We start from the raw sequence: 27849 nt of genomic DNA on the forward strand, positions 1-27849 counted from the left end.
TTGAACACAGAAAAAAATATGTAATTAAAATTCAGCGATAAATCATGCACATAAGGGGAATGCTAGAGTTAGTGCACTTTTACATGAGATATAATGTAAAATTACATTGCCATCATGTAAATTTCCGCCAAACATCGCGTAAACCATCATGGACTCCAACCGGTTACGTGAATATTAGCGGAAATTTACACGATTGTAGCGTAATTTTACATGATATCTCATGTAAATATGCACTAACTCTAGCATTCCCTTTATGTGCATGATTTCTCGCTGAATTTTACATGAATATTTTTTTCTGTGAAGACTTATAAGTAATCAATAGAAAACAATTCCTGAAGGGCTTTGAAAAAAATATCTGGAATCTCTGGTTAAATTAGTCGTAGAATACTGAAAGCTCTGATTATAAGTTGCAACTTCAAACGATATTCTGGATAATATCTACAGGGGGTGGCTAAACTGTTTGGGATAGGTAACTTTTTTTTCCTCTCACAAAAAAGTTCAACATGCTAACTTGATGATTTTGTGGCTATATCGGTCTCTTTTTACTCATAGTATAAGGGAGTAGAGATCAAAGTGGATAATGAAATGATAGATATGATAGAATTCGCTAGGTCGCGAACAAGTGTGAAAAATTAATAGAAGGTGAAATTAGGCAAGTGACCATGTATTGAACGAATACATCGAACATGCTGTAACTTTTCATAGAGTACACATACCTACATACCACACGGACATGGACAAATCTCAAATTTTGACTGTTTTTTATCCTATTATATGCACATCATTGGTACAAATCTGACTTATTTTTGAACTGCTATATCTGGGAAACCAGTGAACCGAGTTGAATGAAGTTTTTAACGTTTATCAACAATGTATTATTGCTTCACAAGTTATTAAAACATAGGTACTTTTTGAATGTTGAAAAAAGTCATGATTGAATGACACTTTTTGGATCTTTCTCGAAAACAGCTAGATTGTTTACATCAATGTCATTAAATTTTAGTATTGATATCCAAATGTTTTCTACTTCTTTTCTTAATACACTCCCGTTCAAAAGTTTGGGGTCACCCCCTCAAAAACATGTCATTTTTTTAGGCCCATATCTCCGCCAATTTGCGTCCGATTTCAAAACCCTAGGTTTCATTCAAAAGATAATAAGTCAAAGAAACTTTGAACATGATTTACAATAAACTTTTTCAAAAAATTTTGTATGTGAACTTAACCCAAAGTTGTCAAATTTTCTAAAAAATGAATATAAACTTACGGCAGTGTCGCTGGAAGTTGGGTCGACCAAATTTTAAGATGAGAGCGGTAATATGACCCATTTTCTATTGAGCTTTCAACTGCTTTTTACAGAACTTAGCTAAAAAATCTAGAAAAAAAGTTATTAAGTAAATTAATCCTTGATGTCATCGACCAAAAGTTTGGGGTCACCCCTCAAAATGCTGTATCGGCCAAAAGTTTGGGGTCACTATCATAAAACATGGAAAAGTGATTTGTTAATATCTTTGTCATCTTTCATTCAATTTTAATTCTTCTTGGCTCATTTGAAACAAAATGAATGATACTTACTGCATAGACATTGAAACACACATATTTGTTGATATTTACATACTAAAACTTAACGTAAAGTTGCCTCATTTTTTGAAGCGTGGTAAAATGTGCTAAATTTACATAACATTTTTATATACAAAAACCGTTAAATACGTTAAGTTGAAGACATCAAACGTAAATTTAGTTAATTATCTTTGAAATGAGCCAAAAATAATTAAAATTGAACTATAGATGACGAAGATATCACCAAATCACTTTTCCATGTTTTACGAAAGTGACCCCAAACTTTTGGCCGATACATCATATTGAGGGGTGACCCCAAACTTTTGGTCGATGACATCAAGGATTAATTTACTTAATAACTTTTTTTCTAGATTTTTTAGCTAAGTTCTGAAAAAAGCAGTTGAAAGCTAATAGAAAATGGGTTATATTACCGCTCTCATCATAAAATTTGGTCAACCCAATTTCCAGCGACACTGCCGTAAGTTTATAATCATTTTTAAGAAAATTTGCCAACTTTGGGTTAAGCTTACATACAATTTTTTTTGAAAAAGTTTCTTTTAAATCATGTTAAAAGTTTCTTTGACTTATTATCTTTTGAATGAAACCTAGGGTTTTGAAATCGGACGCAAATTGGCGGAGATATGGGCCTAAAAAAATGACATGTTTTTGAGAGGGTGACCCCAAACTTTTGAACGGGAGTGTATATCACTAATAAGATATGATAGAACCTAATTGGATTGAATGATGAATACATTTAGTTATGTTTGTCTGGTATTGTAAATTTGACATATTTCCCACTATATGGGAGAAAATATCAAACCTGTATAACTTTATTCGTCGTAAGAAATTGTAACATCTTATAACGTCATATCAAGTATTAATATATTGTTGATAAACGTTTAAAACTTTATTCAATTTGGTTCACTGGTTTCCGAGATATGACAGTTCAAAAATTAATTGTCCAAAAAATAGCGATTTACAAGAATGGTTCTAGCTTTGCGAAAGATTAACCAATCGAGCTCAAATTTGTACCAATAATAGGTTGACAAACAGTCACTGTTTGAGATTTTTTTTATGTACTCTATGAAAAGTTACAGCACGTTGAACTTTTTTGTGAGAGAAAAAAAAATTGCCTATCGCAAACGTTTTGGCCACCCTCTGTACATTTAGAAGCCTTAATAACGGAGTCGTACTTACCGACCAAAACCATCGCCACATGGGTAGCACATGCAATCAGCAGCCAGGAGATGATGAACGGGGTGGCCGTCGCCAGGATGGTGTTCTTCCTACCAAGGTACTCGATCAGCGGTCCACCGAGGATACCGCCAGCAAGACCCGCCAAGGGCATAATTCCGCCGACCCATGAACCCTAGAATCAATTACGGGAGAAAAGAGAAGAGAAACGCTCAAAATAAATGACCTCGATCGATCGAGCTGGGGGAAAAGTGGGGTAGGTAGGGTAATTCATGTATTTTGGACAGGCTGAGGACAACGTTGGAAAACTCGTCCCCTAGCTTCCTTAGAAATCAATTATTTATTTTCCAAAGTTACTAATACGCTTGAAATATGATTGTACTTTGCGTTCCTGGTGACAAAAACCTTAACGAAAGCCTTTTAAGCTGAGAAAATCACAATTTCTTATCGCCTGTTAGAATTGCATTTTGGACACCGAATATATGTTTTGGACACCCTCAGGTATATATAATTTGAACAGGGCAGTTATCTCCATGTTTAGCCATGAATACTGCTTTATCATGAAAGTAACAAAAATTAACAAATATTTTCTTGTAAATAATCAAATTTTTTCGCTTAACAGGCATCTATTTTGATAACTATTACAGTATTTGATAAAATCGAGAAAATATCGCCAGACCTACAGAATACGCCTCCAAGTATGCAATTGTACAGCATCCCCATGTAGTTCGTCAGATGACCAAAATATATTTACAGTAGAAAACTTGTAATGTGTTTTGGACACCACCTATTTTTAGCGTTCTAGATGAATGTTAAGAGTTTGGCTGCCCAATGCTTCTTAATTGAACATATTTCATTGCAATAAGGCTTTCAAATTTTTTACAATTAATAATTTGACGATTTTGAGGTGAATATTGTATTTGACTGTGAAGTGTATGTCGTCTTGCATACCTGTGCATTTGAGGGGTTTTAGTGAAATAATTTACATGTTCGATAATTTTGAAGTAAATTCTTATTTGTTAAGCGTATTCTCAACGTAAGTCAGCAGAATAGGGTCTGTTTGATCCAATAATCGATATTGAGAAGTATCCACTTTTATTAGCTCTCCGAAACAAGACATATACCGCCGTGCATGTCCAAATTACATACATGTCCAAATTATATTATTTACCCTACTAAGGGCATGGTGGAACGCACGGTTGAAGTTGCGATAAACAGTCAGTGGACACTTTAATCGCCTCCACTCCAGGCCGAGATGTGTACCAACGCAGCATAAAAACAATGTAAATCCTTGAGGCGCATTGGTGTTGCGTTACCGCATGTAATGGGCGGTGCGGTGGTGGTTGACCGGGTGCTGGGTGGGTGTGTCTATTTATAGCTAATTTGCAAAAAATACGAGCCATTTGGAAGGTTTGGTGTTATTTCTTTGCACTTCCTATCGCAATGTATTGTACTGGTGACGTAGTATGCGCACCAAGCAAAACAACCAGTAACTTCGTTCTTCTGAAACGTGAATGCGAATTGGATTCTCGGACTGTTTCACCTTAAGTCGTAGCTCTTTATCTATTGAACGCCTGTTGTCAGCTGTTGTCATATAACAATATGTAGTCAAGAGGAACACGTCCCTAATAATTGGATGGTTTAGCCATAATGGAACTCATTATCAAACCATTTGGCGTTGCTAGATATGAAGTAATATGCGTGGAACGTTGTGATGAAATAGCCTGTATGCAAATTAAGAGGCGTTCTTTAATTGGTATAACCCTTTGTTTCTGAAGGGTGCTTGGACTTCCGTAATCGTGCTCATGCTTATGGTACAATAGCTTAGACTGAACTAATAAGGGGTACGATATGACAAAATCATACCCTCTGAGTAAAAAAACAGATTTTGAATTTGTTTCACCAAGAACGTTTGGGCTTCTAAAAGGTCCTTTAAAATTTGTAAAACCGAAGTTTTCACCCTCCATGTTTTGGGAGGGAGGAGCTGCATACATTTGACATGTTTATGAAGTTTTTGGAGCCTTCCGACTCCAGTTTCGGTTTGGTCTCGATCGATGGCAGCGCAGAATGCTGCCCGGTTGGTTAAACGGCATCTAGTCGTCGTGATTGCTGTCAGATGCCACGGTGTACCAGAAACCGTTATTGACAAATAAAAATGTCCAACGAAGTGGCACCCGTTATTTGAAAGATATACTTTTGAAGTATCTCCTCCAAAATTTTGAAAATGTTTTTTTCGAGGGAAACTGAAGTTTTTGTCATTTGAACATATTGCGTTACTTCTATAGGATTTTCTTATATGAGTAAATATGTGCATACCGTGGTTCTATTACACAGCGTAACAAAAATTAACTTTTGGTCTGTCTCAAGAGAAAACTTATGTGTCTCTGACAGATTTTGGGCCGCTGAATCCGAATCCGGGCTCATATTTGCTCCAGCACGTCACAATGTTGAGCTATACCTCAATTTATAGGGCAAAATATGCGATATTGGGCTTTTTTGGCTGCAAGCCAAAAAGCATGGAAATATTTTTTTAACCAATCAAAGGATAAATTGGTCAATTAACATCTATATTAACGACTCATGCAAAATACTTCGTTTTACCAAAACGAATTTGATAGTTTTAAGCGATTTATGTTAGGTACGATATTTCCCATACAAGTCACCCTCCAAAAGTTGCATGCATGTTTACATACTGACATAAAATGCTTAAATTGTACGTGCCAATAGTTCTTCGAAAATAATTAGACCCGCATTTTTTATTTCGTCATCAGGGCGACCAACATTCAGATAGGGTGGTCCTAAAATTCAAGGTTTTAAATAAATTACAATTTTCAAAATATCATAACTTTTGAACCAGTCAACCGATTTTAAACTTCTTTTTTTTTGTTTGATAGCTATTGAATTCTAGTTTTTAGGACAAAATCGATGAATATTACAAATTGTGTTTTTGTTCAAACAATATGCAACAATATTAGTTTTTTTTCACGTTTTCATGGTCTTGGGACCAAAGAGGTTGGTTATATATTTTTATCAGAAAATCTAGGAAATTTGGCGTAACATGTCATAAAATTGGAGATGTATGTTTTTCAGTTTTTGAAACATGATATTTTGAAAATAAAAGGTCAAATTTTCCCATACAAAACATTTGTTTTTATTAGATTATATTTTGAATCCTTATACATTAGGGTGGCTCAAGCAAGAATGAAAAAATAACATGTCAAGATGTTTGACGCCACGATGCTCTGGTAAAATTTTCAGCTAAATCCGTTAACATTTGGGCAGTGCTAAACTCGTTTGAAGTTTGTATGGGAGTTAATATGGGAAAACATCGTTTTTTGCATTTTGCTTCTGAGGGGTTCTAATTTTCCTTGAAATACGTAATAGATTCTATAGAAATATAGCCTGGGATATGCCCAAAACTTTGTCGAAAACTGCAACGTAATCAGACACTTGCGAAAAAAGCTATAGCCTTGACAGTACGAACCCATTCAATGAGATTTTATTGCTATTGTTATTCCTTTAAAGGGTGTCCACGATGAAATTGCCACACAGAAAATATTGTATAACTTTTGATTGCGTTCGCCAAAATAGCTAAATTTTTGACCATGAATAGTATATTATGCGTAGCTTATACCATAAAATTTTTATTAAAATCGGTTGAGTATTGGCGCAGATATAGTCGATATCATAAAATGAGATTTTAGAAAATTTGGGCACCCATTTTAAAAAAAAAATGCTTAGGCTATAACTTTTTTGTTACCTCATCAAAACGTTCGAAAATTTAACTCGATATTCTTAACATAGTATCAATTAAGTGTTAAAAATTTGATCGAAATCGGTTCAGTACTTTTTCTAGCAAATATCCAAAGCTCAAATTGTTCAAGGTAAATTTTAGGTACTTTTTGACCATTTTTAGTTCCGCCTGCGCTATTTTGACTGTAGAACTGGTAACACTGTCCCGATTTTTATAAAACTTTGACAGTGTAAAATCGTTGTATTATACTGTTTACAGTGAAAATTTCAGCCATTTTTGTTGAGTACTATCAAAGTAAGAGCAGTATGAATTTCACTACCAAAAACCACATCTGCTTATTGTGACATAGTCTTTTTAACGGCATGATCAAATTGAATGAAATTTTGACAAATTACTTCTACATACATACTTTACGTACATAAAAATTTTCATTAAAATCGGTTCAGTATTTTTGGCGCCAGAATTGAAACGGCAAAAAAGTGATATTTTCCAAAATGTTTGTTTGCACAAGATTTTCAAGTGGCAATTCCTTTGTTTCAACGATTTTTAATCTTATGACTGATAGTGTTGGGTTTGGTTCAAGTAATGTTATGCTTTCAAAATAATGAAAATTTAATTTGTTCAGTAGATATTTCTAGAATCACTGTTGATATTCCATCATAGCAAAAAAAAAAACTTGGATAGGGAAGTGGAACCATCTCAGCAGGGCGCCTATTTTGGACACTTTTTTGCTATACATCAGTTAATTTTGAACCAACTAACCTGATTTTTGTAGTGGGATACGTCTAGTATCTAGCCATGTACAAAAATACAAGATAATTGGTTTGAAAATGGCCGAAAACCAGTCAATGCCCAAGTGGTTCGGTACCCTATCACATCATTTTCACTGTACATCTTTCCCGTCGTAAAATTGATGTAAATGCTACCGTAGCTTGAATGTGGGTCTGTGAACCAACAGACAAGTAAAAAAAAGTAAAATTTTAGCATGGATTCGTATACTGACCCGTTGATTTTTTAGGCGCCTATTTCACCGTAGGTGAATAAATATATATGATACTGTTTCTAGATATCTGCTGGAACGGGTTTGTTTACACTTTTCGGTGCTAACCAGGATGCACATGGTGATCGTGTATTTTGTAGGAAACCGATGTAACCAAGTAAAATACAAAATTATTTGCTGTGTTATCCATGGATCATATTATCGACCAAAGGTGCATCCCAGGTCTCCCATGTTTTCCCACTAATACACACCTTACCGTGCTGGTTGTGGAGATGCAGAGTAATATCGGTCGTTAGTAGCAACAAACATCATACTTTAACATTCCTTTTCCTTCTAAATTGGTTGTAAGGATTGAACGAGCGTTATAGCATTCAGAATAAGTGAAATATCTCATCACTAATTCATTTGGATCTTAGTGTAATTTTAACCAGCTTAAATCAACCACGGAGGAGCAACCATTGGCATGTAAACATCCCGTCTTAGCTAAGCTAAACTAAACTATAAGCTATCAACTCTAATTTTAATGATGCATATATACTTTTTTTAGAGTGCGTTAATTTCAACATGTGACTTTACCGAAACTCTTCTATCACAGTCACCTATGCGCTCATGCTCACATGTTTAACCAAATATACGAGTCAGCTAAAAAATGACTATAATTCAACAATAATCCCTCAATACTCAAAGTACATACAACGCAACTCGGGTTGCTACCACGTAGTTGGGAGTTTTCCTTCCTACATTTCAGGCCAGTATTGAGTGCTTGAACAATACAACAAATGAAAACAAAAAACAACAACATTATGATGCATGAATTCTTTATTCAGCAGGGAAACTTTCCAAAACAGCAGCCTAATTGAAACAGACAGTTGAACTCAATTAATGGAGACGTACATAAATTTTAATCACATCGTACGCGTGTCTGTGTTATACAAGTATTCATCCCTAAGAAGGTCACTTTGAACCATAGCCCCTATTTTGAAGAACGATAGTCCATGCAAATTCACGACCCACTTGAGTGTGGATAAAGTTTTTTGCACGAAAACCTGCCAGATGGATTTGAAATTTTGAAATCTAGAACACGTGCATTTTGATCAACTCCTCCTAAATTTCACATGAGATAAACTGTGTGCGAAATTTTTGAAATATCTTGCGAAGGCTCAATTTGGCAAAGTTTCATCTGCTACCCTTTCCATATTTTGTTTGGGAACTTTGTGAAACAGTGTGTAAAAAATGTTTCTGTACGTACAATTATGAAAAATATTCTCTGATTCTCAAGTCCACCCCCATCTTTTGATTGGCATTCAAAAAGAAGTAACTGGTAATGATTTCAACCAAACCAAATCGAATTACATACAATCACAACTACACTAAAACTTGACAAAAACTAAAAACCATCTAAAACCATTGCAATTTTGCATACAAACTTTAGAGTCACAAATCTGAAGCATCAAACCAATAATCCGTACTTGTTTATCTTGGCTTTGCTCACTTGCAAAAGAGGCAGCTTTTCCAAATCGAGCGCATTCGATTACGAAATTTTAAAATTGGTGCTCTTGAAAACGTGAGTAGGGGTCCAAGTCGGCTATTGTGGCAGCCATTTTTGTGTTCTCTGAAGTTTCTCCTTAAATATTTTGCTAGATTTTTTTTTCTGAATTTACGTTTGATTTTTTCCTCATTGGAATAAAATAGTGAAATCACTGTACCTATCGAAAAGTGCATCATGACTTTCCATTTTGCTTACAAAAGATCTGCATTCACATTCATCAAGTCCAAAGGATTCTCCGAACTTTTAACGAAAAACTTCGTCATAGGGGGCTTTCGTCAACCAAATTTTCTGAAATTCGGTCACAATTTAGTTTGGTTGGGAAAGTTTTAAGGTTAACATTGACTTCGACAGGTTTAAAAAAACATGACAAAGAGCACAACGCTGCTGAAAGTTCACCAAGTTACGCTCTATTGAATGAGTGTAATAAGCTTTGTACCTTTTAATTCCGTCCTCTAATGCTTATCCTTTAACAGATACGCGTATTTGAAGGTATTCTGCTTAGTGGGTTCAAAAATTTGGTACAAGGCGAAGTTTCCCTATATATTTTTTCTCTTATCTAAACTGGACGAAACACTGTATGAAAGCAACTTCAACGCAAAATACAGAATTTACAATGTGCGTTTCAATCCACAGCACAGCCATGATAAACAACAAATCCTACTCACCGATTGATCCGTCACTTCAAACGACGTAATGTTGCGATCCTTCATGGACACCAGCGCCGGAGAGGTGTAAGCTGACGAGAATCCTACAACCATGGAACCAAGCGATACCGATAGTGCTGCCAAGACCTTTACATAAAAAAAAGAGGAAAAGAGAAATTTCGGTTAGCTCTTGGCGTTCTTGAGTCCTTTGTATCCTTTCACCACCGTTCGGTACTGTGTGATTATCTGGGTAATCTAAATAAAAAATATAAAAATTATAAACCTGCGAAAATGTGCACTTGGCAACCGGTTCTTCCGCTGGAACGGTAAAGGACACGTGGGTGTCCGCACGCATCAATAGCTTCACCATCTTGTGGGCTGAGTGCTACACCGGCCCTGGAAAGCTTTTTGTCAGGATTCAACCCCTTATCCTGATGTTCTCTTTCTTTCTCTCTCTCCCTCACTCTACCTATGGGCTCCGTTCAGTCACGGAGTTCAGAAGCTGCAAAGAGTTATTGCAATTGGTCAAAGTGGGGCTGCAGCTTGATTTTGATCCTTCCAACGATCGCACACTTTCTCTGGAGTATTGATAGGGGAGGTATTTGTCGAATCGAATGCTCCAGAAGAAGAAAAACCGTACGTACGCTCCCGTATTCCGTTCAAGATCATTCAATTGTTGCGTTATCAGCGCGCATTGACCGAGTACAAACTAACAACTGAGGTTGTTTAAATTTTGATAGACGGTTATATACAGCAGATCCACCAGCAACGTGTGGCCAACAACGAAACTCTGCCACTGTTGCTGATCGATGATCGGTCAGTGCCACTCCGGAACGGTGACCGCATATTGAATATGATTGTACTTTTGGGAACGAAATGAACTACACACGCGACGCACGCTACGCACTGCGAGTTATGACTGATTGTTCAGCACGGGGGTACTGCTTGCGATTGTCCAGCAGCGGCAGACAACGCTGCCACTGTGCGTATGATGTGCGTAGCTCTTTTTGCGTCTGCGAGCTCCGGAAATTTGGCGAGGGGACAATTAAATACAGTACGTGTCCAAACTTAAGGAGGGATGATAGTGTTGTTTAGTAGGATAAAAACAACTTTAGATTTACATATATTATCTTATGAAATGTTTTGATATACGCGAAAATCTGTCAAAGTTTTCTAAACAAGATTATAATTTCAAAGCAAAATAAAACTAGAAGACATTCAACTTGATATTTTCAAATCCGTAAGTGTGCATTTCATGAATGTACAATTTCTACTATAAATTGATCGCAGTAGCACAGACATGAGCTCATAAATTCTCTGCAATTACAATGAAACCTCCAATAGGTACTAAATCGATCCAAAAAATCGGATATCGACTGTGCAAATCGTTGTTTATTTTTACTTCGTCCTTCTAAATACTCTCTCGTACCTACTAAGGATTGGCCGAATCTCTCCGTGCGTACTAATTCGACGACGATGTCATCCATCGTTTGATTCGAATTGGCGAAGACTATGAGTCAATTGGACGAAAATAGGAGACAGAGAACACATGGGGATGAAGGGTTTGTTGTACGCGTAATGTAATATGGTGTCATGTGATGTCTCCATAGTAATCGATTTCAATTCTCCCGTGGAGTATTGAGAGCAGTAGAAGCAACTCAACAGCATCATTATCGCATCATGGTTTATTGGTGGCAGTCAATCGATTGGAAACGAACCGTATTGAGCATTAATCGTGCATGGGTCTGTGATTAGTTTCGATTGAGCTCTTGGACCAATGATTGGAGCGCTACCAGCGCTACCTGTATGACTTGTAGAAACAATAGTTGCAATTGAGGATCAGGTCGACAACAAAAGTAGTTGAAACACTTGTTAAAAATTATAAACATTCAACTGTTACTTTATTCAAGCAAAAGAGAAATTCTTCGATAACTTTTTATTTCGGAATGTTTAAAGATTGGAATTAGAAACAACTGCTTCCATTGTGATGGAAATACACCACTCTGCACAGATAAAAATAATGAGATTTACACGTCATGTAAACTTCAGTTTAGTCATGTGTTGTGATGGTTCATATGATATATCATGTAAATTTGTGTTATATGTCATGTAAACACAGAGTCATGCCAAATTACATGACATATAATGGAAGTTTACATGATATTTTATGACTTTTACATGATATGTCATGTAAAAATCTGTAATATCTCACGCTCCAATCATGTGCATCATATGTGACAGAATTTTACACTCTTTTTTCGATCTGTGTGTCGTTAGTGGCGCTAGGTAGTTATTGAGGATCCAAAACATGGGCTTCACAGAAGAGGTAGCTAGCTTCTTTAAAAGAAAAGGAGGTATTCAATCCGGTTTCGGACCTTTTGAAGATTCTAACCCTAACGCAGCTATAATCTCTGGCACTGTAATAAAGCTGACTGAAACATTAATTGTTACTTCTGGTAAATATGTAGTCAAAGTTAAGCTATGTTCATTTAGAATCCGGTATGACAAAATCACGGATATCTTAGGGATGGAATAACAAACATAAAAGATGAAGCAAAGGTTATTTATTGTACTTTCATGGAAAAATATCATTTAAATTATTTATTTGTATTTTTCACACATTTTCTCACTTTTTCAGTGTTGACCTCTCTAAAAATCTGCACAACAATGGTAAATTTTAGCAACAACCCCTTCCGCACGTTTGTTCAACAATCAGGTCATCTATGCAGTGTCCTGAGTGCCTTGACTAGTTTGACTAGGATTCCGAAGAAAAATTGCCCAACTTTTTTTTTATTGCGAAATGAGGGGCAATTCAGTGAATTGAGAAAACGCGAAATTTGAGTGTTTTTTTCGTTGATAAACACTACCCATCTGTAACGATACCACTGAACGTCTCCGGCTGTCATGGCAGCTCATCAAAATAGGTAAAACCTCTACATATCCCTTGTGTGCGTTTTTGAAAAGCAGCACGCGATTCTTGAGGCTGTCATCCTTGTATGAATTGGTTCTCATCATCTTGTTGCGAAAAAACCATGCCCAGAGTTCGAACTTCTTGCCAAATCTTCAAATTCAAAGCAGATTTATCAATGAACCCAAGCTTTTTTCTTCCGAGGACACTTCCTTATGCCATGGTTTACAACATCTGTGCACATAACACATAATGGTTTTACTGATCGGGATTGATCACCGTGGAATTTTATTAATTTATGTGGGTTGGCTCTTTTCGGTGACATAAGAAAAAGCAGCATAATTCGCGTTACGCGTTTCGGCTTACTACTCTTCAGCCCTCTTCAGACGCAACATGCTGAATGTGACCATCAGCTCGGTTTATCTGTGACAGACCGAGCTGATGGTCACATTCAGCATGTTGCGTCTGAAGAGGGCTGAAGAGTAGTAAGCCGAAACGCGTAACGCGAATTATGCTGCTTTTTCTTATGTCACCGAAAAGAGCCAACCCACATAAATTAATAACATAATGGTTTTGACGATATTAACATTTTTCGCGACTGTCGTACCTGACCACGCTAAATTTTCAACGTGTTTGTGCAAGATTTTTTTCCTACTCTTGTCTTCAATCTGAAATAACTTTTCACTGGTTGCAAGAAAATCGATGAAATTTTCACCATTTAAAGAGGATTAGTGTATGATCAGAGTGCTGCAAAAGAATGATGATTATGTTCATTGAGAGCGCCACTAGAAAATGTGACATGATTCCGGTTCTAAGTGAACATAGCTTTAGGTATTTCCCATCGAAAATGTCATTACATGTATTACAATTACTTTGAAAAAATTTTGCATAATTATTGCAGATTTCAGGATTATCACTACTGACTACATCTCCAAACATCAATTGGAGTTATTCTTCACGTCATTTTCGATTTTCGCATTGTAACCTCATATAATATAATGCTCTAGATCAGGGCTGCCCAACCTTTTTCGCATGTTTCAGACATTTTCAATCGGCACGTTTGCAAAGCAAGTCATATATGGAATATTTTAGCATCAAATGAAAGATTAATCCCAGGTAACAATTTGATGTTGATTAAGCGCTTCTCTAACTTATGCTTATCAGCCTTAATTTGAACAAAAGCTGTGCAAAAGAACTGTAAACATTTGTTCAGCTCTTAAACACCCAATTTTGGTGATTTTATCCAGCCAAAGTTTGATTTGAGCTCTCCATGAAGCTGGATTAAGGTTGAAGAAGCGCTTATATCCGAGCGAAGAACGCTTTTCAGCCTTTATCCATCAATTATTCAGCAAATGGGAATGATTTATGATTCTATTTATAGAACAGATAAGGATCAGGTGAAGCTTCAGAGTCGCTTAATCATCTTTAGTTCAGCAATTCATCATCAATTATGCAGCACTACCAAATAAAAAAAATCAGAATTAGTCCCACACAATTTAAGCAATAATTGCCAGGACTCTTGGTCTAGATAAAGAATAGTAGTTCATAGTTGCTGAAATTGAAATATATTAATGATGATAATAATTGAGAATCGAACTTCGGTGCATTGATTCATAGTCACTTACCTTAGCATCTGCTCCACCTGAAATGGTACGAGCTTAGTAATTTGTGAAAGAACAAGCTAGATACCGTCGTGTCTGAATAAAGGTTGAACAATTTTGAACAAAGGCTGTGTTGAGGTTGAATAAGCAGTGGAAGTGCTTTGTTACGAATGCATGGATTAGCTGTCAAAACATCATTGTTTTGTTTACAGTTCAGTGCTCCTCGGTTCGGTTATCGTGAAACACCGCGGCACGCGGCAGTCAGAGAAAATGAACAGAAATAAGGTAAATATTCATAATTAATATTCCACGGTGTGGATAGCAAGTATCTGTTATATATTTTTAGAGAACGCTGGTTGTTTCGCCGTTGTCGAAACGGTAGAACGCGGAAAAACCCTCATCTCTATCGTGCCTCAACAAGATGTCCTCCGAAATGTCTTTGAACCGGTTTTTCAAACAAACCTCCAAGCATTGATGCCAGTATCTTCCACCTGGAATGTCCTTGATGAAATGCCTCGTGTTCTGAGGCGTGGCCAGTAATGTTCGTAGATCGGAGGGCAGATCATTAGCTCGATATTGATGTTTTATAATCCGTAAGAGATCTTTTGAGGCATCAATTATGTTCAATTGCCCATTTCCGTAATGATCTTGGTTCTTCATTGTAGAGGTTTGATTCACAGTCGAGCGCCTCTGCCATACGATAGATTTCCTCTTCCGCCGGTTCATAAGATAGTGAATTACTTATACCGTCACCTTCAATACCATAGTCCTCATCACTGACCGCGTCACTGGGACCGACCGATTCTCTTTTCCCTGGTAATTGTTCAACATCAGGAATACCGTTGTTGCCTTTTAAATGAATATTTGATCAAGCAATACTATATCATTTAGAACTTCTGTACAGATTATCTTTCGATAGTGTAACTTCTGCAGCAGATTCGCAATCCATCGTTCGGTGATCGAAGGCGACAAAATCCCTTTCATTATTTTTAGAAAATATGGTCTTCAACACCTTTTCACATTTCTCACGTCTTTTTTTATTTAAAATTGCGGTAATAAGTACCATTCTTTTTGAATGTTATTTTAGATTTACAATCCATTTTTGTCAATGATTATGATCCGCACAACTTTCTCTCCGATGATTTGTTATTATCATTAAAAGCTGAATAAAAGAGTCCTAGCGCATAATTTTCAATATTGTAGAAAGGCTGGATAAATGGATGTAGAGAAGTTGGATAATCTTCTATTGAGTATCACATTCAGCATGCGATGATAAGCTGAACAAAAGATACTTTGTAAACTCAACAAGCTACTGTTCAACTAGATGTTCAGCTTCCGGCTTATTCAGCTACTGGCACCATTAACCAACCATTGTTCAGCTTTGACTCTCACTGTTCAGCTACCATTGTTACTTGGGATGTTACGTCTAACTCAGCCAAGTGAGAAAGTGAGAATTTGTTGACAAGTTTTAGCTACCGGTGCAGTTGAACCCTATAAACAGTCCGGCCCGCGGGCCGGATGGATTTTTTTCACTGAATTACCACGGTAGCTAAGTGGATAAGTTGTCGCATGAACCCATTAGCCCTAACACCAGGCTTTCATTTGATGCTAAAAGATCTAATATCAGACCATTTTTACGATCGTACAGACAAAAAATGTATGAAACAAGCAAAAAAGGTTGGGCAGCCCTGCTCTAGACTCTCCGAAGAACGATTTCTTTTGATCGCTTTGTTCATTTTCTGTTTTCAATTTCTTAACTTTTTTATGTTGCTCATGAACCAAACGGAGTTTTTAGAGTAGTTTGTCGTCTTGTTACGTTTCTTCGGTACAATTTCATTCAATATAGTGAAAAGCTTTTCGTTCAGTGTATTCACACTGCCACTCATATCAACATTTTTTTTTCAATAAAATTCGCCAATCCGTATCATTGAGATTGTAAATGCTGTTGAAATTACAGCTGTTGAAATTACAGCTAAATAAAAAAAATCTATAGCGATATGATGATTCTCATTTATGCATAAGAAATACAGGGCTTTGCCCTCATGAAAACTTTGCAGTTGATACATAATAAATGTAAGTAGCAATTAAGTTCATTACAAACATGATTAGTTTGATTTACCGAAACTTGATTAGTTTTGTCATAAATGAGCTACAATGTTTTGTAATCACCGATAAGAGGAAGCAACAATGATTCATTATCTACATCCACCAAGAAATCAACTGAATTTTGATCGAAATCTCCATACATATGTATATATGAATATGGTCTTCTGGGTTCATGCCATTAACAACCAAGTCTACAGTGTTGAAATCTTATTTGTTTTCTGAGATGAAAGGTGATTTACAAGAGCTTAATGTAAAAAAAATGCATTATAATGCAACGATAGAGTTCGTCTTCTAACAACTGCCACAAAATAGCCGAATTCTAGAAGAAGCTACTCCTGCAAATGGTTAGCTATAAAAGTGACGAAATCCATCGATTTTGACCTTGGATAAAATATGTATGTATCTATTATCGAAGTTTTCTTGACTCTGGGATTCAAATACTAAAATAACGTGACTTTCAACAGTGATCCATAATGTGACCCGGAAACTGATCGTTTGACGATATTATGGATCACTTTAAACAAATACAGTGTCGGACAAAACCACCAGCCATGTTTCATATAAAATGGCCAAGTTTGACGATCTGATGCGCGGTTTCCAGTGAACCAATTTGGCAGAAATTTTGACAGCTGCCATGGAGTTACGTGAATTTTGATTTGTTTTTAATTGATTGAGTTGTTTTCACTACATCAAAAGTTACAGATATACGAAACGACAAAATAAGAGATCCACTTTCAGATTACCATTACCAAAGGATATTCGAGAGTATCTGATACTTGATGATTGATAAACAAGCACTAAAATTAAGGATGCTATTCAAATTTGGGGATATTTTTTATTGAATTGGCAACAAATAACCATAATAAAAATCTGGTGTTAGAATTTTGTCGCACCGTATATCTGTAACTTTGGATGTAGTGAACAGAACTCAATCAAGTTAATACAAATCAAAATCCCGTAATTCCAAGTCGGCTGTCAAAGCTTCAGCCAAATCAGTTTACAGGAAACTGAGTACCATATCGTCAAACTTGGCCATTTTGTATGAAATAGGACTGCTGATCTTATTGTTTTGTCCGACACTGTATAGATTTTTACTCCGCTCAACAATCTTGATATAACATGTTTAGTGTCAAAAGCATTATTTGAAAATCACGTGTCTTGAACCGCAGAATGGTAATAATAACACTTAAGATGTAGAACATCACTTAACGCTAGTGTCGTACCTCTTTACCTCCATGTACTATACCATGGATTCGGGACTTTTTTATGTTTTCTTTTTATTTCTGTTGTTATATCGGATACTTCATTAATAAGACAATCAATACACTACGTATTATAGCCTTACCAACGCAAATTTTATGTTAGAGTTGGAACTTAGAGTAATGATGCATTGACCTATAATATGGCAAAAATTGATTCATAATATGTGGGACCCTGTGGAGCTGATCCATAATAAGACATTTGGTAAACAGTGAAATATTTCCTTTTTACGCGAAAATAACTTGCCATTGTACTTTAAATACATTGGTATTCAAAAGTTCGATTCAAAACATAGCCAACGGTGCTTAAGACAAATTAAAAAAAAAAACAAAAATAAATTTAAAAAAAATAATCATTTTCGGTGGAAATGCTCAAATGCATTTTATTTCGATTTTCGGGTAAAGATTCCGATTCGGAAACAATCTGGATCCCCTTAACGAACTCAATTAGATTTTTGAACAAAACAACACCTTTTCTCCAGTGGAGCGGACCTGGTTGGATGGTTAGAGCACGTGACTATCACGCCGAGGACCTGGGATTGAATCCCACTCCCGACAAACTCGTAAAATGTGAGTTCTTCCTTCGGAGGGGAAGAAAAGCGTGGGTCCCGAGATGAACTAGCCTAGGGCTAAAAATCTCGTTAATACAGATAAACAAACAACTTTTTTTCCACTATTTGGTAGAGCCTACAGTGCAGTGTATCAATCAATTGTCCATACTGCGAATATTTCGGCATTTTTTTTATCCAAATGCTCACAACTTTTTCATTGAACATAATTTTTGGAAACTCGGGTAAAATCAGATAAAAGTTAAAAAAAAAGTTATATGACTTTTAGTAACACCACAGACAAACAGACGTATTACTTGGAACAAAATGCGATAAAAATCATCGTCAACCTTTTGCATCTGGGCTCTTCAAATGGCTTCTGTAAAATTGGAACACATTTTCCATCAGGAAAACAATCAGAAGACACCTTGATCCTTCCTCGAAATTTGTATGGTAGCCGATTTTAAAAATATTGCTCCGTTATTTATAAAAATCAAATACTAAAAAATGAGGAAATGTATCCAGTTTCGGCTTAACAGTGTTGGCATTTGCGATAGAATTTTCGTAGAAATGCTGAATAGATTCTAAATATAGAAAGTTTACCACGAAATTTTGTCCTGGAAATTCTTTGGAAATTTATGAAATGAAACTTTGAAGTCTAAATCCTAGCACTAATATTCAGTCATGAATTTTTAAAATTCCATATTAAATCATTAAATTCGGAGACATAAAAGTTCTAAAATGGCTTTCTGATAATTATGCAGTTCACTAGAGTCGCTTTAACTCATTGTAGAATAGCCCAATCTTGACCAACATTTCAAATGATTTATAATGATGGACTTCACGAAAAGTTACAGCTAAACGTTCTCTGAAAAGTAAAACTTTTGCCATTCTCGATAATTTGGTCAGTATATATTGATTCGCACTACTGAAAAACCATCCAGAATCAAAAACAAATTCCATTTCCAACAATAATGACAGTTTATTTTTCAGGTATAATGTAGGCAATTTGTCATACCTACACGCCATCAATGTTGATGGGAAGTTTATAAACACCATCCTCTATTAGTGCAGTGCAGTCAATTGAGTAACCTGACATAATACGCAGCTTTGGAGAAAAATTGCAGAATAGAACTTTTCCATTTTACCATGGACAGAGTAGAAAAGTGAAAGCACTACTGAAGGCAACCAGTACGCAATAGTAGACTAGAATACATTTAGGCGCTGTACAAATTGCAAGGGGAATTGCAATCGCCCAATAAACAATAGAGCTGTTAATTACAAGGATGGAAATCTAGTAATCAGGAAGTCGAAAAGATAAAATTTAAATTAAACAGTTTTTGAACTTTTTCATTGCTCCATCTTCAAGATATGCCCGTGAATGCATTATTTCTAGCCATGAATACGGTTTTGAAATGCATAAATGGCACGATTAGTTTATTAATAAAGCTTATCGCGACTAGTAACATGATCCGATAACAGTTGATCCCGCGATAAAGCATGCATCAGATGCTAGGATTATCTCTATGACACGAACATGGCGCAAGGGTTTCGGCATCGTGTTACCACAGAGAAACAGACGTCACACTCTCATTGCTTCCCATCGATCACCTTTTTAACGGTTGATTCAAATAATCAGTAGTAGGTCGATCTACCACTCGCGGCGCTGGTATCGTTTTTACTCCTATTTGACGTTTGCTCACTACCGCCATCTAGTAGCGGCCCGGCCAAACACAGTATGTTTAGCATTGGGCGATTACGTTTTTGTGACGATGTTTTTCAATGAAATTTGTTCCAAGTGTTACGTCTGTTTCTCTGTGGTGTTACTGCAAGAGCAATCGCTGGATCATTCGTTCCCTGTATCATTCGTCGCTAGGAGAGATTTTCTTCCATCCTTGGTAAAGTAGGTTATACACTTAAGAATTAAAAGGCCAAGAATGCCAAGAATAAAATCGAAGGGTAAATCTGAAAAACGAGTATTTCTCACATTTCGAAAAAAAAATAAATTTGAAGCACTCGCGATTGAGCACAAATTATGTTATGACATCAATATATTAACTATGTATCATGCGCCTCCTGCACCGTCAATCGCTTCCGTGAATAACTTGATGGAGCCCTCTGGTATTTTATTAAAAGCAAGAGCAGAAAATACCAGCGATCCTTTAGTCCCACCTCAAAAGGTAACACTTTTGAAAATTGTAAATTATATTCAGTAAATTTGGTATCACATGGAAAGATAATTATAGTCAAAGTAGTAAACTAATCTCCAAACGTAAAATCATCCTGAGCTTAGTAATAATACCACATTTGCTTGGACGATGCGTTATTTATCACCTTTCCCAATAGCAGAGCTAAACAGCTAAACAAGCAACTAATTAACTGTGGGACACTAGCAAAAGCGAGTCCATTGAAGATTGCGTCGCCTGCAATTGATAACTAAAAATGAAAATTTCTCTAACATTCAATCAAGCTGCTCTTTTTACCTCATAGAGAATTTTGGTCATATCAACAGATATCCGATGTCATGCAAAATACTGCCGTACATTCCCGCCCAACACAAGACAACCGTTTCCACATATTCACAAACTAACTAGTCTTGGTGTTTTTCGCTTTGAAAAATATCATCATGCTAACTAAAACCGAATCACCACTGTCCATAATCACCGATCATCATCCAGTAGTAGTTGAATACCTCATAGCACTCGGGAATCTTAATCCACATTTCGTACGGCTATCAAGATCAAGTCTGCGTATGGCTACCAACTGTCCGGCGAAATGAGAACAGTCTTCCCATCCTCTTCACCAATTGCGTTAGTAAATCACACCAATCACATGTGTATAGTAATACCAGTTGCCTTTCTTTTTTTTTTCCTCTCGCTCAGCACTGATTGATTCACAGACTTTTCCAGCGTACGGGCAAAAGTCGGAAAACTTTCCACTGTCTTCTTAGTTGCAGTAGTGCTGCAGTTGGTTGCTTCCTTTTCTTGCCATTTGGACGGAGATGCAACTTTAACACGTCTCACACCACACACCGCAGTCCATCTTATTCTAGCTCAATTCAGAACCCGCAAAAATCTCGACCACCACAGTGACCACCAATGACACGCACCATTCCAACTGTTGCCATATGTGGACAAGTGGGCCAACTTTTTGGCGATGGCTGGTTTCGTTTGAATTTTCCACTTTTCTTCCGATATTTTGCCACACACTTCAACACCGAACAACGGGTCACAATCAAAAGCGCCAGTCCCCAAAGTCGACCAGGTGCTGCGCGAACGTTCCGGATCGTCCACTGAACTTCTGAGCGGCTGTTGCTGCTGCTGGCACACCCGGCGAATTGCACTTGGCCCGGAACCAGCCAATCTGCGGCCTCTGCTGCCAAAACTTCCAAAAAACGGCAAGTCGCAAAGGGGATGGGATTCCTTGTCTGGTCAGCATGTAAAGGGACACACAATCACGTCGTTCGCGAGCCAAAGGACAATTGAGCGCGAGAGGATACGCCGACGAGTGGACAGGCCAAGTAATTTGCCTACAGCAATTGTCGGGCGCGTCATTGTCGTCATAGTGCTGCGATTCGAATTCGAGTTTTGTTGGATGGGTGATTTGAGGGAATGATTTACACTCATTCTCTTCTCAGTTTTGCGTGGGATCTGCGGATGGATTGAATACTTCGTTGCAGAAACCACATAAGTCCTTGTGAAGAAACATGTGAGGAAATGAAGCAAACCTTCATTTGAGTAGCGTTATGGTTACTTCTGGCGTTGTTGAATAACTCGAATGAGTTACATGATATGTGCTAGATTCGTAAAACAAATTGTATCGTTCTTCTCCTACTATTTACTTTTGGAGATTAGAAAGGATCTGCAGGGTAGAAGATACTCTGTGAAGACCTAATCAAAAGCTTTGAAGATCTCTTGGCGATATTATTTATGGATATTCTGAGAGATTAAGATCACCAAAACTACTAAAGTTCACGCCTGGACTAAAAATCTCTTCAGATGATTCCTAGAAATCTGCGAAGGATTGCGGCAAAAAATTCACTAAAATTTATTTAGAATTACTATACGTTTTTCTCAAAATTCTTTCAAAAATTTTGTGAAAAATCCGACATTGAATTTAAATACTCAATCCATATTAATGGGTATGTATATTAAACCAATTGTCCAATCCCATGCATCTGATTTCGCTCTTAATGTGTAGGCGTGTAGCTTCTGAAAACAACTTGAACTGATAGTGAAACATCATAAGATGAATCCAATGCCAACCCTACGGATGACGCGATTCCAACAATACAAATTGACCAAGCCGATGATGCCTCGATGAAAATGTATCACTGCAAACTGACTTAATGTGACAATGGCTCTCAATTGAATTGACAAGAGACACCCTATTACCTACTGGTTGGGGCGCCCGTGGCGCTAAAACCACAAGGGTCCTGACGACGCGTGCTGTATTCACGGTGCTCCCCAGACCGTTATTATAAAATAAAAATCTCCATCCAATCGGTGCCCACCATTCATTTTCTATGACAATCCTGCATGTCTGGGCAAAATTTGAAAAAAATCGTAGGGCCCATTTTTAAGTTAGGTCCTTTTAAAGGGCGTAAAGCTATATATTCAATGAAAAAAATCAAAATATTTATGTACTCAGCCATTTTAAAACAATTTTGATGAAATATTTTCAAGAATAATTCTATTGCATTGAGTATTAGATATGTTTGGCATAGTTTTTGTTGAACTATTTGAAGAAAATATGAACATTTTTGTTAATTGAAATAAATAAATGTGAATTTATATGAAAATATTTCAATAAAGTTTGTAACTTCTCACGTTCAAATACGGTAAGAAAATCGTGAATATTGATAAACAAATAAGTAAATGAAGGGAATGCACATTATGTGCGTAAGAATAATAGGAGAAGGGTTTTTTTTATCTAGTTCATTTATTCGGGGCTCAATCGCATATAACGTTTTACGAAGCCGAAGATCTTTTTTGAACAAAATATATACAACCCGGGTAGAGATGAAGTACTGACGACCAAAACATGATATTGGTTTGATTGATATAAGAGATAAGAGATCTGAAAATAATATCTGAAAAATGCTCCTGGAATATCTGAACAATATCAAAATTTGATATTTCAAGATTAAGCGAATAGCTTGCTGCTATTGGTCAGATCTTAAAAGATCTAAATATGTTCTGATGATGATGTGTCAGGAGCACTTTTCAGATATTATTGTTAGATCTTTTATCTCTTATGTCAATCAAACCAATATCACATTTTGATCTCAATATCAGAATATGTCATTATTGAGCTCTTTTCCTCTACCCGGGAATATACTCACGATAACAACTTTTTAATCATATCTGTTAGTAATGGGAGAAAGCCACAATATTCGTGGCAGCTCGAGGTTAGAAGGTCACATTTTGAGGGATGGACAGGGTAAGCGTTGAACCAAAGGTTTCACTGCAGCTCATCTGGAGTGAATCGCCGTAGAAGAAGAGTTTAAATTGTTTTAAGCCCTTAACGTACTAGTTTTATTTGCAGAAAAATAAATTCTGTATAAAATCAGGAACACCTATATGTGATGATTTATAAATTTCGATTGGCAATTGCATTTAATCAAGTACAATCAAATTCAATATATTAAAGTAATATCTTGAATACAAAGTAGTGTATTATAAATAATATCAACACTGAAAAATGTGTTTAAATTTACTATGAGAAAACATGATCATCACACCACAAGTGCCTCTTGACAGCGATTTGACTTCTCTTTTATCAACTAATTCGATAATCACAATGTGCTTTGTTCGAAACTGATTGGCCGCAGAATCTTTATTTTAAGTTTGAAAAGATGCCATGCCATGGTGAAATTGAGTTAATGTTAATCGTTGAAGTGTATTGCAAATTAAAAGACTCTAATGCCGAAGCAAGTCTGTATATATCTACTTTAACAGAGACATCTGCATATTTTATGTGGGTAATTTCTTCAATAATTTTCGCAGCTCATTTCAACTGGCGCTATCCATAATCAACGTAAGGTATCTGTTCTGGTCTGTTTTGTGTATTCTTTTTGTTGTTTTTTGTAAGAAGTGAGAATACATCATAACAACAAGAAAGAAATCAATCGGTGGCCATCTTAACCTCCTCCCCCTTTTGTCCACACAATATTTTCAACATTTAAGGGACCGGAATATTGACCTTCTTTCCCTCAGAACTTTGATTTATTGAGAACTTTAAATCCAATATTTTTTAACAAATATAAAAACTTTTTGTATAGATGTATCAGATGTTTTGACATGGTATTAAGAAAATAGCTTTTTATCTGTTTAAACTAGCTTTTAGCCCAATAAGATTTCTAGTCGAAAGGACAGGAAAGTATGTCCTTTACATACATTAGAAGTGGGATTCCGGCCCCAGTCTTAAAACACATGTGCTTGATATTACAATGTCAAAACATCGTGATGGATATCACTTCATCAACTCTTGAAAATGATTAAATGACTCGAGACTCGAGAGACATAAAACACTGACAAAACGATTGGTATCTTGTAGCAAATATTTTTAAACCTATTCCTTTGAATAAGATACTTTGTTTGGATCTGCTCTGCCTCATACTTGGGTATTTATTTTGTGTTTCATTCATGTGAGAAAACGAACTTATATGGATAAAATTTCAAGGTTCCAACCATGGCTCCAACTTTTTTCTACAATTTCTATTATTTCCTATAAAATTTATAAGTGTTATTTAAATTTAAATTTCCTCATCACTTTTATCATGTATTAGATAGGGTAACGGTTGAATTTTGGACCCCTAGAGGACATTGGTTTGAATTTAATTCAAAATCAAACAGATTCAGAGGGTATTTCCACATAATGATGATGTTAGTATGTTCGAAAAAGCCTCCACTGTTCGTTAAAAATACCCACAAGGTCATTTCTGGCTGAAAATTTGATGAAAATAACTGATTTTTGAAGCATCAGTTTTTACTGTTTTGGACACCCCAATATATTTTGGACCCTCTTCAGTATATATTTTGGACACCCGGTGTTTAAACTCGTTTGAATTTATTTTGGAAGGATTTGCCGCTTGAATATGCTGGAACACATCCTAATTACTTGATTGACAAAGGCTGATTACACGAACTTTGCGAATTTAATGCGCTAGAATGATAAACGTTTTTGTTTACAACTGCAAGTTTCCTCAGCACTGCAATCTCTTTTTGTAAACATGATGCGGCACTCGCACGGATGACGAGATTGGCAAAAAATAATTTCAAGGCAAATAAGGATATTTCCAGCGAAGAAATGATTGCTGCCCGCGCAGAGCGATCTTATTTAGCGAATGATTCTAAAAATTTCCGTCATCTCATCATTAAACATGTGTAAGTTGTGATAATAGGACACAGGGGGTCCAAAATATATGGGGGTCCAAATTATATTGGTTACCCTACCTATCTTTATATTTTCCTTTTCTTGTAATTTTGTCCGCGTTTTATTCTTAGTTGATGCAAACATAGATGTTCAGAATTTATTGTAATATTCACGTAATAGTACTCACTTATCCATACTACAACACTCAAATGTTTACATTTTCATTAAAAAATCTAGACTAGCATTTGAAAATGGAGTAACAACCATTGCAAATTTCTGCAACTTTTGACCAGTAACAGGTAGAGCAGACTCCCCTGTATCTGATAACGGTTTATGTTTTCATAAATAAATGGATTTACGTCTAGGAGGGACGGAAGAAGCTGAGACGTCCAATGGCTGTTCCGCCCTTTTCACATGTTGGTAGAAATCAGTAAAAACTATGTTTGATACTACTGGTACTCAATACAAAACGATTCTTCGTGAAAATATTTCATCAAAATCGTTAAAAAATGGCTGATATTTCGATTTTTTCTTTGAATATATGGCTTTACGCCTTTTAAAAGGGCCTAACTCAAAAATGGGCCCTACGATTTTTTTCAAATTTTGCCCAGACATGCAGAATAGTCATAGAAAACGAATGGTGGGCACCGATTGGATGGAGATTTTTATTTTATAATAACGGTCTGGGGAGCACCGTGTTCAATTGGATGTTATGGTGGGTAATGATGACGCTAATGACCGACGTGTTCTCTTGCGTGAAAGTGAGTTGAATGTTCAATTGGCACTGACTCATTCAAATGAACCGTTTTTTTTTTTCATTTCGAAGGGGCTCGGCGGTTTGTTTAACGAACTGGGGGCTCGACTTCGTTCGGAAATGCTGACAAATTTGCTCATTTGAATTCATTGCATTGGTGGTGGAGCGAGGATTGACGCTTAGGTGGGTGCTTAACGACGACGACGACGTTTTCTAAATTGGTACCGATTAAGTTCAAATAATTCGACCCGGTGCGTGGCGAATTTTGTACACGCAGATCTCAGTGTTTTTCATTTTTATTACAGTCTGTTTATCTCACTGTCCCGGAAATAGTGAAAAAAAATCTATCTATCAAACTGTCAATTGCTTACCTATCAAGCACGTCTGCAAAAATTTTGAATACAAGGCCTGAAGTACACAAGGTCGAATATTTGACAAGAAAAGAACTCAAGAAACAACATCAGTTTGACACTAATGAAAATTCGATCGAGTCAAACAAGTTGTTTGAGCTTTGGTTTCTTTTTGGACAAATATTTGACCCTGTGTACTAACAGATAAAGTCTGGTGAAGAAGAAAAAATAACAATCTGCGGGACTCTAATACGGACAGTCTCTGGAACAATAAGTCAGCTAAGAAAGGATGACATCGGAGCTGAACTCATCAAAATAAGCCTGAAATTTTGGCCACATGCCTGCACCGGCCAATAGTCCGGATCTGGGAGACCAAACAGCTACCTCAGGATTGGGAGGCAGGGCTCATTTACCCCATCTACAAGTAAGGTAACAAGTTGGAGTGTGAGAACTTCCGAGCGATCACAATTCCGAATGTCGCATACAAAGTGCTATCCCACATCATTTTCCATCGTCTCTCACCTAAAGTGAACAACTTTGTAGGAAATTATAATACCGGCTTCGTCGATGGCCGCTCGACAACAGACCAGATCTGTACCAGGTCCCAATGCACCATCGATTCCCCGGCGACGTATGACAGTATCGACCGCACAGAGTTATAGAAAATCATGAGTGATAACAGCTTCTTGGAGACGCTAGACTGATTAAAGCGACGGTGTAAAAATCTGCGTAAGGGTTTCAGGTGATCTATCTAGTTCGTTCGAATCTTGCTGGGAGCTACGACAAGGTGATGGACTCTGTTCTGTTTAACATCGCATTGGAAGATACTATGCGATGAGCCGAGACGATTTTCACGAAATCCGGCCAATTTGTCTGTTTTGCGAATGACATGGATATTATTGCTAGAACATTTGGAAAGGTGACAGAACTGTAAACCCGCCTGAAACGTGAAGCAGTAAAGATTGGACTGGTGGTGAATGCGGCTAAAACAAAGTACATGCTGGTAGGAGGGACTGAGCGAGACAGAACAAGCCCTAGCAGCAATGATAGACGAAGATACTTTCGAGGTGGTAGAAGAATTCGTCTACCTCAATGCCTTGCTAACGGTTGAAAATAACGTGATGAATCTCAAGTAACATTTTGATGACCAACTTCTCTTGTAGCTAGGTTTTGACAACCGTCATAAAACCTTATACCTTTCATTTTGATTTTATGATGGTTTTAACAACCTCTTCTTGCCAATTTACC

The 27849-nt window shown here is 36.6% G+C and overlaps 2 protein-coding genes across 5 annotated transcripts in view; one reads left to right on the forward strand and one right to left on the reverse strand.

The window, feature by feature from the left end:
• The window catches only part of LOC109406155 (RING-box protein 2), a 226138-nt gene that overhangs the window by 38846 nt on the left and 159443 nt on the right, over positions 1-27849 (forward strand). The window lies entirely within an intron of this gene.
• The window catches only part of LOC109406109 (facilitated trehalose transporter Tret1), a 78785-nt gene that overhangs the window by 3408 nt on the left and 47528 nt on the right, over positions 1-27849 (reverse strand). For 3 of the 4 annotated variants that reach the window (XM_029866551.2, XM_029866553.2, XM_029866552.2), the window contains exons 2-4: positions 9982-10200; positions 9720-9845; positions 2755-2926 (exon numbers count right to left, since the gene is read on the reverse strand). In XM_029866551.2, the coding sequence (XP_029722411.1) occupies positions 2755-2926; positions 9720-9845; positions 9982-10068 (385 nt within the window). In that variant the 5' untranslated portion in view covers positions 10069-10200. The remainder of the gene's footprint in view (positions 1-2754; positions 2927-9719; positions 9846-9981; positions 10201-27849) is intronic. The other variant, XM_029866550.2, reaches the window with a different exon arrangement.

The sequence above is a fragment of the Aedes albopictus genome, chromosome 2 (assembly GCF_035046485.1).
Source record: "Aedes albopictus strain Foshan chromosome 2, AalbF5, whole genome shotgun sequence".
NCBI lineage: Eukaryota > Metazoa > Arthropoda > Insecta > Diptera > Culicidae > Aedes > Aedes albopictus.